Raw genomic sequence first — 13,989 nt, 5'->3', positions numbered from 1 at the left:
TGGTTCTTCCTGGTCTCCCCGGGAGGGGTCTGGCTCGGTCAGGAGGCCACAGCAGGCCAGGGAGGGCCGTTCGCGCAGTTGATACAACTCTCCTCACGATGTCCTTTGCTTTCTCTCCTTTGTCCTTTGCTTTCTTGGGTGCAGATTCCTTCGGCTGCCGCAATATTTTCCGCAAAACCTCAGACTCCAATTGTGTGGCTTCTTCTTCCATGGAGTTCATCCCTGTCCCCCCTCCCAGGACCCCCAGGATTGTCAAGAGACCAGAGCCCCCTCAGCAGGGCCCTGGGGTCCCTGGCCTGCCCCCCAAGGAAGACCCCCTGGTGCTGGATATGGTACGCTCCTTCGAGTCCGTGGATCGCGAGGACCACACGGAGCCACTGTCCCCATCTCATCATTATAGGATTCTCGGCTCGCCTGGGGGCTTGGCCCGTGGGAGTCCCGGTGAGCGGACGCTCTCCCCAGGCCTGCTGCCCGGAAGCCTGTCCCCCCTGCAGACTCCTTTGCATCCCACTCTGGTCTCCTTTGCTCATGAAGAAAAGAACAGCCCCCCAAAGGAAGAGGGCGTGTGTTCCCCATCTCCAGCTCCCAGCAGTGGCACCACACAGCCCCTGGGGAGCCCAAACTGCGTGAAAAGCCGGGGCAGGTTCCCCATGATGGGCATCGGACAGATGTTGCGGAAACGCCAGCAAAGCTTGCAGCCCTCCGCAGACCGGCCCCTGGAGGCCAGCATGCCCCCGCTGCAGCCCATGGCCCCCGTGAGCCTCTCCTTCGACGTGCCCGATGGGGTCAAGGGCCAGTGCTGACCTGGGCCGGGGTAGGATTCTGGGTAATTGCGAGGAAAGCAAAGGAACAGAGCTCCCCACGAGCATCAGGGTGTGACGACTGGAAGGCCGCATGGGAGCCTCCTTCAGGGTCTCTCCTCTCCCCCTGCCGTGCCGTCTCCCAACTGTGAATGGCTGACACCCACAGACCCAAAGCCTGCACAGCCCGGCCTTGCACAGGGACCCCAGAGATGCTGGAATTCACTCGGAGGTCTGGCTAGAGGTGCAATCTCTGTGTCCTGCTTCTGCCCGCCCGCCCACCAGCCCTCTGCCCACCTCCCTGTGCTGGGCCACTGTGGCCGTCAGCCTCTGGGCTACCCCTATCCCAGCCTGTTATGGGCTCTATGCTCATGCTGTACTCTGGGGGTGCCTCTCGGGACTGTGACTTCTCAGCAGGGAGCCTGTCAAGTGGGGACTGGCAGTGTCCCAGAGTGGTTCCCCTTCCTCTAGTAGAGGTGACTCCCCGCAGGGCCCGGGGAGCTGCTGACTCATCAGCCAGGCCTCGGACACCTCCGAGAAAAGTGGGCCGCAGCCTCGGCCAGCGGTGCCACCCTCTCTACGTGGGAAGGGGCAGGCAAAGATGGAGCCAGACAGTGGCACCCCAACGAAAGGCAAAGGCCAAAGGGGACACACATTTGCCATCTTTTTTTGGTTGAAACTTGCTAAGTGTCGACTTATCTTTTCCAAAGATGATTTTTCCTTAGGGGATGTCAAATCAGAGTAACAGGATTTTAAAAACTTGGGTGGGGAGATGAGAAGCGAGCCTACCAAACTCATGTTTTCACGAGATGATATATGTGGAGGGCGTGGGTGCTCTCCCATGTGAGGCTTTCAGTGGCCGGTGGCCCTCCCCATGATGGCCTGCAGGAGGGCATGATCGCCGTGGGCCCTGTGTTCTTCCCACCTTACCAACACAGCCTAACCTTCTGGAAGGCATGGGACCTAGTTACAGCTGGGTATTGAGAAAGAGAGAAGACATTAAGGTTCAATGTGGATGCATTTGGAAAGCACCATTCATTACCTCTGCCCAGTGCTGTTTTGGGGCTGCCAAGAGACCAAGAGTGGTTTCGGCCGGACGAGTTCTTTGTAAGCTGTGAGCCGCCTCTTGCGGCTCAGAATCGTGGAATCGTGGTCAGAAAAGCAGTTCCATGTGTTCTCTGAGGAGAGCAGCATTCCTCGAATGCGCTTTGAGTCTGCGTCCCATGTTCACACCTTTTGCCAAGGCTTGAACCAAAGATGCGTCTCCGGTTCCGTGTCTGTGCCATCCCTGCATGGCTTTGTGGATCTCCGTGTTGTCTGACCATGTCTCGCAGGAGCCTGCTGGGGCCGCCTCCACGTGGAACCTGGGCCCTGGGGCTTGATGGGGGAGGGGAGGCCACTCCATCATGAGCAAAATTGGGGGAAAAAAAAAAAAAGAAGAAGAACCAGCACGGGGCAGATCGTGGTTAGCTCAGGAGACAGGTCACACCGTGGTTCGGGGTCTTCAGTTCTTGGCTCGTGCAGGCATGAGCAGAACCCACAGGTCACCCTACAGCTAGTCCGCTCAGCCCTCCGAGTCTGAAACAGGCCGTGGGCCTGGAGAAGTGCGAAGCCCACCTTCATTCCCCCGGCAGCCAGCCCAGGCTGGGGAGCTGTGGGGTGCTTCTTCATCGTTTCTCATTTAGCCATGGTGACCTCCTTCTGCTCTACACGATTCTGACCGAGGCAGAAAGATACTTGGCTGACCCTGGAAGCCGCTGGGATAGGCCCAGTCTTGGCTGATCTTGACAAGACCCTGCAGCCGCTGCCTCCCCCTTCAATGGGGTCCTCCCGGCTCTAGGGCTTGCTATGAAGGAGTCGGGTTCCTGGGTGTTGGTGTTTTCCCTCTCTGTGGCTCCAGACCGGGTTCCAGAACTTTCCATTGAAAATGGAGCTTTTTAAGCAGAGAGAAGAAAAGCATCTGAAAAAGACCCCTCTCCATTGGATGTGAAGTGTCTGGTTTCTGATCAGCGAAGGAACTGTTTTAGCAGGTGTCCCGCTCTGCAGGTTTGTAGGCCCCGTCCCTGTGCCTTGTGGACTTCTTGCGCTCTGTGTCTCGTTCTCGTATTGTACTTGCCTTTAGAACATAGTGTTTTTCTGTATCGCTTTTAGCTCATTGGGACATGTGTTCTGTTCCTCAATACAGGAGCAGCCACGGATGGTCATGCAACTAACTGACCATGTCACCATTGGTAGCTTGAACTGTGAACTCAGGTTTATTCCAGAATCCGGTGAGAGGTGAGGGGGAGTGAGAAAAGGGGGGAGCCAACTGTATTTTTTGTATGTGAGCACCTGACAAATCTATGAAACCGAGTGAAAGAAGAAATGTTAAATTCTTTATTATTTTATTATATTTATATGGGAAACTTGACTGTCCCTTTGGTTAAGTACTGAGTGTGTTGTCTCTGCGACCCATGACTGTCTCTCATTAGTCTGTGCCCATGACCTCAGTCAGCCTGTAGTTAACCGATGGAAATGACTGACCTATCGCCACGTGAGATCCAGGAGGAAAAAGTCAAGTGTAATTGTTCGATTTGGTCGTGAGTAAGGACCGTATTTATGTCACCATTATTAAATATATGTACTTTTATAATGACTGTGAAATACACTTTTTCCCTCACTTCGACTGCTTCATTTCTTTGCATTTGGTAAATCTTAACACATTGAGTACGTTGCAACAGTCAGGCTGTTTTCTACGCCCGTGACCCCACCTCGGACTGCATACAGGTGGGAACCCAGCTGTAGGGCATCTGCAGACATCTTCCATTCCTGTATCACCGCTTCATTTCCCTCGTAGCAGGTGTATGATCCACAGAATTCTTTTTTTTTTTTTTTAAGATTTTATTTATTTACCTGACAGAGATCACAAGTAGGCAGAGAGGCAGGAAGAGAGAGAGGGGAAAGCAGGCTCCCCGCTGAGCAGGGAGCCCGATGTGGGGCTCGATCCCAGGACCCTGAGATCATGACCTGAGCCAAAAGCAGAGGCTTAACCCACTGAGCCACCCAGGTGCCCTGATCCACAGAATTCTTATCTGACCGAAGGACAGCAGACGGTGGTTCAAGAAAAATCAACATTTTCTCTCTTTTTCAGCAGACTCAGGATCTCCCTTGGAGATTCTGAAAATGGCACATGAAGAATGACATCTGTGAATAGTACCTCCAGCTTTTGTCCTTGCTGTAGGGTTGGGGGAAGAAGGGTGATGAGGGGGAATGGGAGGGTTGAATTGTCCCAGTTCTGACTTCACTCATCACTGTCTGTAAAAAGCTTTACATATATATACATATATATCACTTTGCTTAAAGCCTTGTGTCCCCCTGCATGGTGTGGCTCAGAGGATGGCGTAGTGGGAGTGCACCTTTTGCCATGCGAGGTTTCCTGAAGTGTGGTGGGCTCAGGGAGCCACAATGAGTATCGGGTTTTGGCGATGCTCTTTCCACCCAGGGATCAGAAACATTTCAGAACAGAAAGGGACCTGAGATGATGTGCTTCAACCCCAAGCTTTCTGCAGAAGAGAAAACTGGGGCCCTGAATGGTTTAAGGACTCCCCAGCGTCCCTAAGTGAGCTGGTGCCAGAGCAAGTCTGGGAGGCAGGGCTCCCCCCTCCAAGAACACGCAGAAGTCAGAGTGTGGCTGTCGTGGACAGAGTGGGGAGTCCACCGCGAACAAGCTGTCATTACAACAGGTGTCTTTAAGTTCCTTCCATAGACCGGTCTTTGCAATTTCAGGTCAGTATCAGAATCATGCGGTTTCTTAAGATTCTGCGCATCACGCTCTTTTCACCATCCAACCACCAGAGAAGGACTTTCTGTCTCAACAGATCTTCCAAGTGAGCAACGACCCCTGGGACTCTTAGTTATCTGTGTTAGCTTTTAAAATGCTATTGGATTTTACTAGATGAAATCAATATAAAACATCTTCTCAATAGCCATGTCACAAAATGAAGTGAATTCAGAAAGAGTGCAAGACTGATATTTTTTTTTGGGGGGGGGGGGTCTGGAAGCCTCTCGGTTATTACATTTGTTTTCTTTGTAGGACCCCTGTGAGCTCCAGGCACAGTGAGAATAATTCAGAGCAGTACTGGGAGCCGGTTCAATTTAATGTCATCACTTCTCAATGAAAGGAGCGTATTTCCTGAGTAGTAAATGAGTGTATTATTTGTGGCAGCTTTTTCGTCAAGGGAGTTTTTCAGACATCTGGTTCCAGAGACAAATGGGGTATATACTTGTTTTCTGCGGCCCTGTTTTCGTGACACACGGTTATCTGTGAAATCTGATGGCTGTGGCACTGATGGACTGGAGTGGGGGCAGGGTGGGGGAGTCTCCTTCCTACAGAAAGTAGTCTCCTTCCGTGGGTCTGTCTCCATCTGAGCTGGTGTGTGGGTAAGGAGACATTTGGGGCAACCTGCTCTGGCAGGTTGGAGTAAACCCAGGGGTCAGTCAGAGCTTAGCGGTATTAAACCAAGCAATGGAGTAAACCCAGGGGTCGGCCAGAGCTTAGCGGTTTAAAACCAGGCAATGGCACTCGGCAGAGAAGACAATGCCAGGACATGGCATGGTTCTCAGGTAGACGAAATAAATGGGTCCGACTTCAGGGCCTGAGCTAGTTACGCAACATAGTCCCTGCTCAGAACATGACCCATTAGCTATTTTGAAAGAAAGGTATTAGGTATTAGAAAGGCTGGTATTAGAAACCCTCAGGAATAACAAAAAGGATTCTGTATCGGCCTCATTCCTGGAGCCAGCTGAAGAGGGCAGGAAGCGAGCCCATGTCACGAACAAGGCTTCTCGCCCAAAGTTGGGCGGTGAATTCATGGCAGGTCTGAGAGGAAAACGCCTTCCGTGACCCCTTCGTCAGGGTTCACTTCTCTGGTGACCCGAAGTGTTAGATAGATGAGGCTTTGCTCTGCTAACAAACCCGAAATCTCTGTGACTTGCCCAATAAAGGTTATTTCTCACACAGATTTGTAGGCAGTTTGGCTGACGCCAGGGCAGCCATCTTCCCTGTGGTGACTCAGGGATTCAGGCTGCTTCTGGCCCATTGGCTCCATCCACCCAGCGTGGTTCTGTGGCTGCTGTAGCAGAGAGAACATGAAGTCGTGGGCCTTCCTCTGCTCTTGCCTGTTCTCTGAGGGCTGAAATTAGTGCCCTGGCCCTCCTGTGAGCCAGAGGCTGAGAGATGTGGGGGTGCATATGGGTGTTTGGGGTACAGTCACTGTTTCTGTCACAGGGAAGGTAAAGATGCCTGCCCTGCAAACTAGACCGGCCATTCCCTTTCCATTACCCAATTATGGCACCTCTTAGTATGTACGGGTTATTTGTTCCAAACAAAGGAATACGCATTGTTAATTATTAATGTTTCATTTAATTTAAGTGGGGGTGTTTTGGGCTGAATTGTTATCCTCCGCAAAATTCATATATTAAAGTCTTCACTCCCGGGACTTCAGTATGTGGTTGTCTTTGGAGATTGAGCCTTTAAAGAGGTGAGCGAAGGGACGCCTGGGTGGCTCAGTGGGTTAAGCCTCTGCCTTTGGCTCAGGTCATGATCTCAGGGTCCTGGGATCGAGTCCCGCATCAGGCTCTCTGCTCGGCAGGGATCCTGCTTCCCCTTCTCTCTCTCTGCCTGCCTCTCTGCCTACTTGTGATTTTTGTCAAATAAATAAATAAAATCTTTTAAAAAAAAATAAAGAGGTGAGTGAAAATAAGGCCACTGTTAGGGTGAGACCTAGTCCAATCTGACCAGTGTCCTTACAAGGAGAAGAAATTTGGACACATACAGGGACACCAGACAGAGGAAACACCGTGAGAGAGACACAGTGAGAAGACAACCATCCACAAGCCAAGGAGAGAGTCCTCAGGAGAAATCAAATCCACCGACAGCTGGGACTTCCAGCTTCTAGAACTAAAGAGAAATAAGTTTCTGTTAAGCTGCCTGGTCTATGGCCCTTCATCATGGCAGCCCTAGAGAACCAACACAGCGGGGAGGCCAGATAGGAATATTTTTATATGCTCCACAAATCTGACAAACTTTCTCTTGTATCTGCATCCCATTTACATTTTCTTATAACTAAATCACTCCTGGAATGTCCTTTCTTTTCTTTTTTTTTTTTTTTTTTTTTTTTTTTTGGCAGTGAAATCCCACCTTTCCAAGTGTCCCCTGTGTGCCAGGCCCTGTGCCAGCCAGTTCCAAGTAGATTTCTTCTTTTAATCCAGAGATGCACAAACTTTTTCTGTAAAGGGCCAGGTAGTAAATATACTCCTGGTATATTTATATAAATATACTCCAGTATATTTCTCCAGGTGGGAAATATACTCTGTTGTATATTCATTTTTGGGTTTGTAGTTTGGTGTTTGTTTTCTTTACGGCCCTTGAAACATGCGACCACAATTTTTACCTAGTGGGCACATAAAAACAGGCCACCGCAGACTTGGGCCCTCAGGCCTCCTGCTGTACCTTCCCAAGAACCTTGTAAATGGCCATGTTGTCTCAGACAAGGTAAGGAGGTAAGTTTAGGTCGTTTGCCCAATTCACACAATCAGGATTTCAGCCACACACTGCAGGCACTCATTTTAGGAACGAGCCACCTGTAAAAAGGAGAAAGAGCTGCTTTTGTGATATCTGGGCTCACAGGTGCTGAGAAGGCATCATCATTCATAGTAAGGAACCGGGCAAAGGGCCTGGGGTGAGGATTTAAGCCAAGGGAATTTGGAGGTGGGGAGAGACCCTGGCCTTGCTCCCTGTATTGCTCTGAGTGGATTTTCAGGGTTGGCTGCTGTCCACAGACCTAGTGGTGCTTCCGGAGAGCCGTCCCTGTCACGAGTCTGCCCCTGCCATGGAGTCCCCACCCTCAGATTCATCCCTGCCTTCATCCGCGAGGAACGGAACGTGGCTCTGGGGCGCAAATCATTTTCCATTCAAGCCATGTCCCCTTTCTCTCTGTGAATGGCCTCTCAAAAATGGGTTCTCGTGGCTGATAAAGAAAGAGCTTGCGGAAAGTCCTAAAGAACAAGTCTAAATCTAGAGCAGATGTGAGGCGGGACAGTGTCTCATAGATGAATCACTGCCATTACTCACACCTGAATGATGCCGTGTCACCAAAGGTTTGACAAGTGTCCCCTTTCATGAAAGATGAATCGTGTCATCTGAATCAGTTCCAAAGAGCCCATTCAGAGTCCTTCCCACCCATGACCGCTTCAATTACATGAACCATTCTCACTTTTAGAACATTTGGGTCCAAGCCACAGAATCACAGGGACCTGGTGGGTGGGGGGGCGGTCACCCAGCCCTAGCCTCAGTCTCCTGGAATTTGGGGCAGTCCTCAAAGAGCACCAAAAAAATGTGGGTTTTTAGAATAAGCACAAAGCAACTTCATGGAGCAGAGTTTCTATAACTCACCTCTAATTTAAATTTGATTTTTTTTTTTTTAACTTACAACTAACCTGTCAAGTGTTCAGATGCAAAATCAGTGTGAGTCTTTCGAGTCCAACCCTCCTTGTCCTCTCTGCTTTGGATAGTTCTGGGAATAATTTTGAAAGGTAGAAGTCAGAGCCAACCTCCCTCATTTTACATTGATTTACATGATGTATCTGACACTGAAATGGAGAAACGGTGCATTGAAGAACTCCCAATTTGTCGGTGGCAATGTCTGCCTCCATGGTCGGTTTTCTTCCCACCATCCCTGGCAAAGAGCCCAGAGTTAAGGCTGGGATGCTTGGGGATGTCGTGATGTTGGGTCTACTTGCTCCCTTTCAAATTTTTTTGGTCCACAGGGTGGATATAGTGATGATCATAACAGAAAGAAGGAAATTGATCTGTGAAGAGTGTTTGAAGGGAGAGGATACAGATTGTGCTCTCTCCACCTTCCCAAGCCAAGTTGTCTTGACTTCCTTTGAGTACTCCTAGGTATACACGTTGGAGCACTGACTATGATAATTGTCAACATATTGCCGTGTCCTCCAGGGCTCTAGGACACTATTATACTCATTTTTGTATTTATACCCAGTGACCTAAACACATAGATGAATGGATTAATGGATGAATAGGCGGGTGGATGAGTGGGTAGATAGTGAATGGATGGATGGTAGAAGGATAGTGGTGGGTATGTGGATGGTTGGATGGATGGGAGGGTGGGTGGATGGAGAGATGAATGGATGAGTGGGTGGGTGATAGATGGATAGTGGTAGATGGATGGGTGGTTGGGTGGATGGTAAATACATGGGTGTGTGGAAGGTAGATAGATGGATGGGTGGGTGGTAGGTAGTGGATGGATAGGTGGGTGGAGAGATGAACAGATGAGTGGGTGGATGATGGATGGTGGTAGATGGATGGGTGGTTGGATGCATAGTAAATAGATGGGTTAGTAGATGGGTTAGTAGATAGTGGATGGATGGATGGGTCATTGGGGAGATGAATGGATGAGTGCATAGATGATAGATGGATGGTGATAGATGGATGGGTGGTTGGATGGATGGCAAATAGATGGGTTGGTAGATGGCAGATGGTGGATGGGTAGGTGGTGAATGGTTGGGTGGTGGATGGTAGATGGATAGTGGTGAATGGGTGGGAGGTTGGATGGATGGGTGGTGGATAGAATGATGAGTGAACAGGATGAGAGTAAATGCCAAGAGGAGTTAAATGACTTAGATTAGTGGATGGCTGAAGGGCACTTAGGGGAAAGGGAAATACTCCCCTAATTCAGGCATGAGCCCTCAAATACTTTTTAAACATAAAAATAAAGGGCCTGGAAAATAAATAGGGCACGAACTTTGGGTACCAACATCCTTCACATGTGGCAGCCAAAGCACCGCCTCCCCCTACTCTAAGTCCATTTGCCACCCTGGAAACAAGTGATCATGGACCTTGGTTGTGTGGCGAAGCCATTGTCCTCATCTGTCAAATGCATGTACACCCATTTGGCTGTTTACCTTTGGTGACCTTAGATTTGGCAAGAACGTGAGGCAACTATATGAGAGGCAGGGCCAGCTCCATAGCCCAGCTCTTTCCCTCCCACAGTCATCTACTGGCCCAGGACACTGAAGCCCAGACTCCTCTCTGTGTCCTAATGCCGACTCTGAACTGCCGGTATCCTCACTCATGTCTTGCCACAAGCTTCCAACCTCATTGCGCACAAACCATCTAAAGGCTACACACAAATAAGGCATTTTTACGAGGCAGGTATATGGCTGACTGGACAGCATTCACACACCTGTCTTCCTCCAGCTGACCTTCTCCACTTTTGTGGGCTGAACTGAGTTCTCCCCAAGTCTATATATTGAACCCTGAACCCCCAGTACTGCAGGAGATGCATTCAGAGATAGGGCCTTTGAAAATGTGATTAAGTTCAGAACAAGGCTGCTGGGAGGGTGGGCCCTAACCTGATTCGATGGTATCCTTCTAAGAAGGGGAGATTTGATGACACAGAGAGACCCCAGGGATGCAAGGACACAGAGGAAAGACCACGTGAGCATAGCGAGAAGGCTGCCATCTGTCCGCCCAAGAGAGAGTCCCCAGATCTGCCGGCACTTTGATCGTCAGCCTCCAGAACAGTGAGAAAATAAATCTCTGTGGTTTAAACCACCAAGGTCACGACATTTTGTTATGGCGACTCCAGGAGTCCATGCCTACAAGTCACAGGTGTGGAAATAACAAAGAGCATCTGATGAGAACAGAGGCAGTTATCAGAGCTTGCTGCAGCGAAGGGGTCAGAACCATCCCTTGTGTTCAGCAGTGACTCAGCAGTGGGCAGAGGAGTGGGAAAGCTTTACAGCAGGATAAAGGGGAGGGTTCAGGTGTGCCCTGCTGGGTGGCTGTTGTCCTGGGGAAGCCGGAAGCAGGCGAACTAGAAGGGGGGCATCCTACATGACTGGTTCGGGGAGCATATTTGGCTTTTTCTGATTGGTTCTGAGTTGGAAGGAGGGGCAAAACTGGGGGGAGTCACTGACCAAGCCCTAAGCATTTGGGCTGATTGTGGCTTGACTTCAGAGTCTGGTTACCACAGAGGTGGTGGGTCAGAGTCCTGCCGTCACATATCTCCCAGCCACTGTCCATTTGCACATGCTGTATCACACAGGGGAGTGGGATGTCTTCTCACCCCACTGACCTGGCTTAGTTTCTTAGGACTGCAGTGAAATGTCACCACAAACTTGGTGCCTTCAAACAATAGAAATTAATCCCCTCACGGTTCTGGAGAAGGGAAGTTTGAAATCAAGGTGTAGCCGGCCATGCTCTCTCTGAAGTTTCTAGGGCAGGATCCTTCCTTGCCTCTTCCAGCTTCCCATGGTTCTAGGCAGAGTTTGGCTTTCTTCGGCTCTGGCGCCCAGTTCTCCTTGATGTCTGCTCCATCTTCACGTGGCCTTCTTCCTTGCGTGCTTTCGTGTGGCCTGCTTGTATTAAGATACCAGTCATTGAACTTAGAGCCATCTTAAGTGAATTACATCCACAAAATGCCTATTTCCACATCAGGTCATGTTCTGAAGTTGCAGGTGGACGTGAATTTTGGAGGAGACGCTATTCATTGCTCTACTGGTTAAGGGCCCCGCTCTGTCACCAGGCCGGGAAGCCTGGCAAATCTGGACTTGATGCGAAGGCTTGGGCATGACAAGGAAGTCAACTCTGCAAAGTCTTGTGACATCCAGAATAGAGGATGTTAGGAGGTGACATTTTGGGTGGAAACTTCAGGATGCTTAGAGGCAGAGAGGAGAGGAATCCATATCTGATCACACGAAGTGACTGGCATGCCCATTCAGGGAAGGCAGATCCTGAAGCAGGTAGACGTTCTGGTGTCCTCCCGACATAGACTTTCACAGAGGGACAGCTGGGGGAATGCTGTGCCCGAGGGTTTATGGAATCTTGATGGGACCTGTGATTCCTCACAAAATCCAGATCACTCATCAACTCTCTGTTCGGAACAGAACCTTCTCTGGAGTTTTAGACATGCCTACGGAGCCCCACAGAAGGTTCGCACTAACCCGTTGTATTCATAAAACAAATAATCTCGTGCCCCAGAACAGCTTCTCCTATGCCCTCTAACGTAGTAAAGGCCATCTCAGACCTCCCAACCTGAGCATCATCCTGGACCACACTCTTCCCTCACCTCCCACATCTGGTCCATTCACAAAGCACCTGTTAGTTCCATCCTCCAAAGATGAAGGGCTAGCTGGGGCCATCAGTACAAACTCCACATGGGAGGCAGGAAACCCGTTCTTTTGTCACTCTTGCCATTTAGCATGGTGCAATCGAAGACGCATCAAATCCAGAACCATCTGCAAAATAGGAATTTGGGGGTAATAGGGTAAATGAGATGAATTAGTTAATAATATATAAGACATCCTGTACACTCTGGTACAAAGTAAGTGCAGTGAAGGCATTAACTATTTGCATGTGGTTTATGCATACAAAAAATCTGGTCAAATCTTCCTTTGTGAGCATGAACAATGTCACCGATGTGAAAGAAACAAATGGGTACTTTCTTCACTTTTGTTTTGGAAATGGGTGTTTCTTCTTCTCCTCCTCCTCCTCCTCCTCCTTCTTCTTCTTCTTCTTCTTCTTCTTCTTCTTCTTCTTCTTCTTCTTCTTTTAAACATTTTATTTATTTATTTGACAGACAGAGATCACAAGTAGGCAGAGAGGCAGGCAGAGAGAGAGGAGGAAGCAGGCTCCCTGCTGAGCAGAGACCCCCGATGCAGGGCTCGATTTTAGGACCTGAGATCATGACTTGAGCCGAAGGCAGAGGCTTAACCCACTGAGCCACCCAGGTGCCCCAGGTGTTTCTTCTAAGTCTTAGGGATATTGAAGTTTTCCACTACAAACCCTCAGGCTTTGCTTCTGGATCATAATACAAACACCATGTTCAGTGATCGGTTACTATTTTTCTCAAAAACGAGTGCCTTTTAAAATATTTTCACCCCACCCCCACCCCAACACCCTTGAACAGTCAGAGCAAATGCCAAGGCTTTTTAGTGTTAAGTTCATCATTCAGAATCCTTGGCAAGTTTTCACAGAAATTCCCCTGGTGGTCAAGTTGTCTTCCAAGTGAATGTAACACGTCAGCCAACACGCTCACGATGAATTGTCCCACATGCTGACCTTTCAGCATTTCCACCGCTCTCGTGAGTGACAAGGCCACTCCTTCGTGCTCTGTCGCTGAACCGGCTCTCCTCCCTGCCTTCAGCCTTCCGTGACAACCCCAAACCTCTCCTCTTTGCCATCTGTTCTTGGCTTCTTCTCCAAATGCTTCTTTGTAATATGTCAAATGTCTAGCTTGCCCATTGTTTCACTTGACACAAACTTTGAGATCCTTTGCTCTTAAAACTGCAACCATTTTCACTCAGGCATGAAGCAACATGCATGTCTTCTTCAGGCCTCTGGCCCGGACCTGTCTGCCAGGTGTGGGGGGTCCGGCCGCTGCCAGGCATAGACAGGTTGGAGCAAATTCCTTTTAAGATGAGTCATTGACTTCCATCGGCCTCGAAGGCCCCCTCTTGGAGCACACAGAAATCCACTTCAGTGGACAGACAGATGTATTCACAGGGCAGAGCTAGAATGTTTATTCTGTCTGTCAGGATGAATTTTACCCGTCAACTTGACAAGTCAGGGAGCTCCAGTCAGGTTACGTGTTAGATCTGCCTGGGTCTGTGAGCACCTTCTCGGATGAGATTATCATTACCGCATTGGAGGACACAGAACCCAGATTGCCCTCCCCGGTGTAGATGGGCCTCACCCAATTCCTTGAGGGCCTGAATAGAACAAAACACAGAAAAAAGAGAAATTCTCCCCTTTCTTTCCCGCCTCACTCATTGAGCTGGGACCTCTCATCCCATCCTTTATGGCCTTTGAACTGGGATTTACATCAGATGCTCCCCTGGTTCTCCTGTCCTAGAACTTGGACTAAATTCTAACACCAGCTTTGCTGGACCTTCAGCCTACAGCGGGCAGACTGTGGGGGTTTTTCAGCCTCTTTATCTCATGAGACAATGTCTTACAGTAAATCCGTCCCTCACAGACATGGATACTGTATGTATAACATGTACGCATATTTGATTGGTTCTGTTTTTCTGGAGAACCCCAACTAATACACCGACCTAAGAAGGGCCATGTGCCATTTGGCTAGGAGTCCCCCCAAATTCCCCACAAAGCTTTATTCTATAGAGCCCC

The 13,989-nt window shown here is 49.5% G+C and overlaps 1 protein-coding gene across 3 annotated transcripts in view; it reads left to right on the top strand.

Moving 5' to 3' along the window:
- HUNK (hormonally up-regulated Neu-associated kinase) overlaps positions 1-1,920 on the top strand; it is a 95,647-nt gene extending 93,727 nt beyond the window's left edge. For all 3 annotated transcript variants that reach the window (XM_032865437.1, XM_032865439.1, XM_032865438.1), the window contains exon 11: positions 145-1,920. In XM_032865437.1, coding sequence (XP_032721328.1) covers positions 145-803 — 659 coding nt within the window. In that variant the 3' untranslated portion in view covers positions 804-1,920. The remainder of the gene's footprint in view (positions 1-144) is intronic.
- Positions 1,921-13,989: the final 12,069 nt, after the last annotated feature.

This window comes from Lontra canadensis, unplaced genomic scaffold (assembly GCF_010015895.1).
Source record: "Lontra canadensis isolate GAN:19392208 unplaced genomic scaffold, GSC_riverotter_1.0 scaffold29, whole genome shotgun sequence".
Lineage (NCBI taxonomy): Eukaryota > Metazoa > Chordata > Mammalia > Carnivora > Mustelidae > Lontra > Lontra canadensis.
This window is presented reverse-complemented; position numbering and strand designations above follow the sequence as displayed.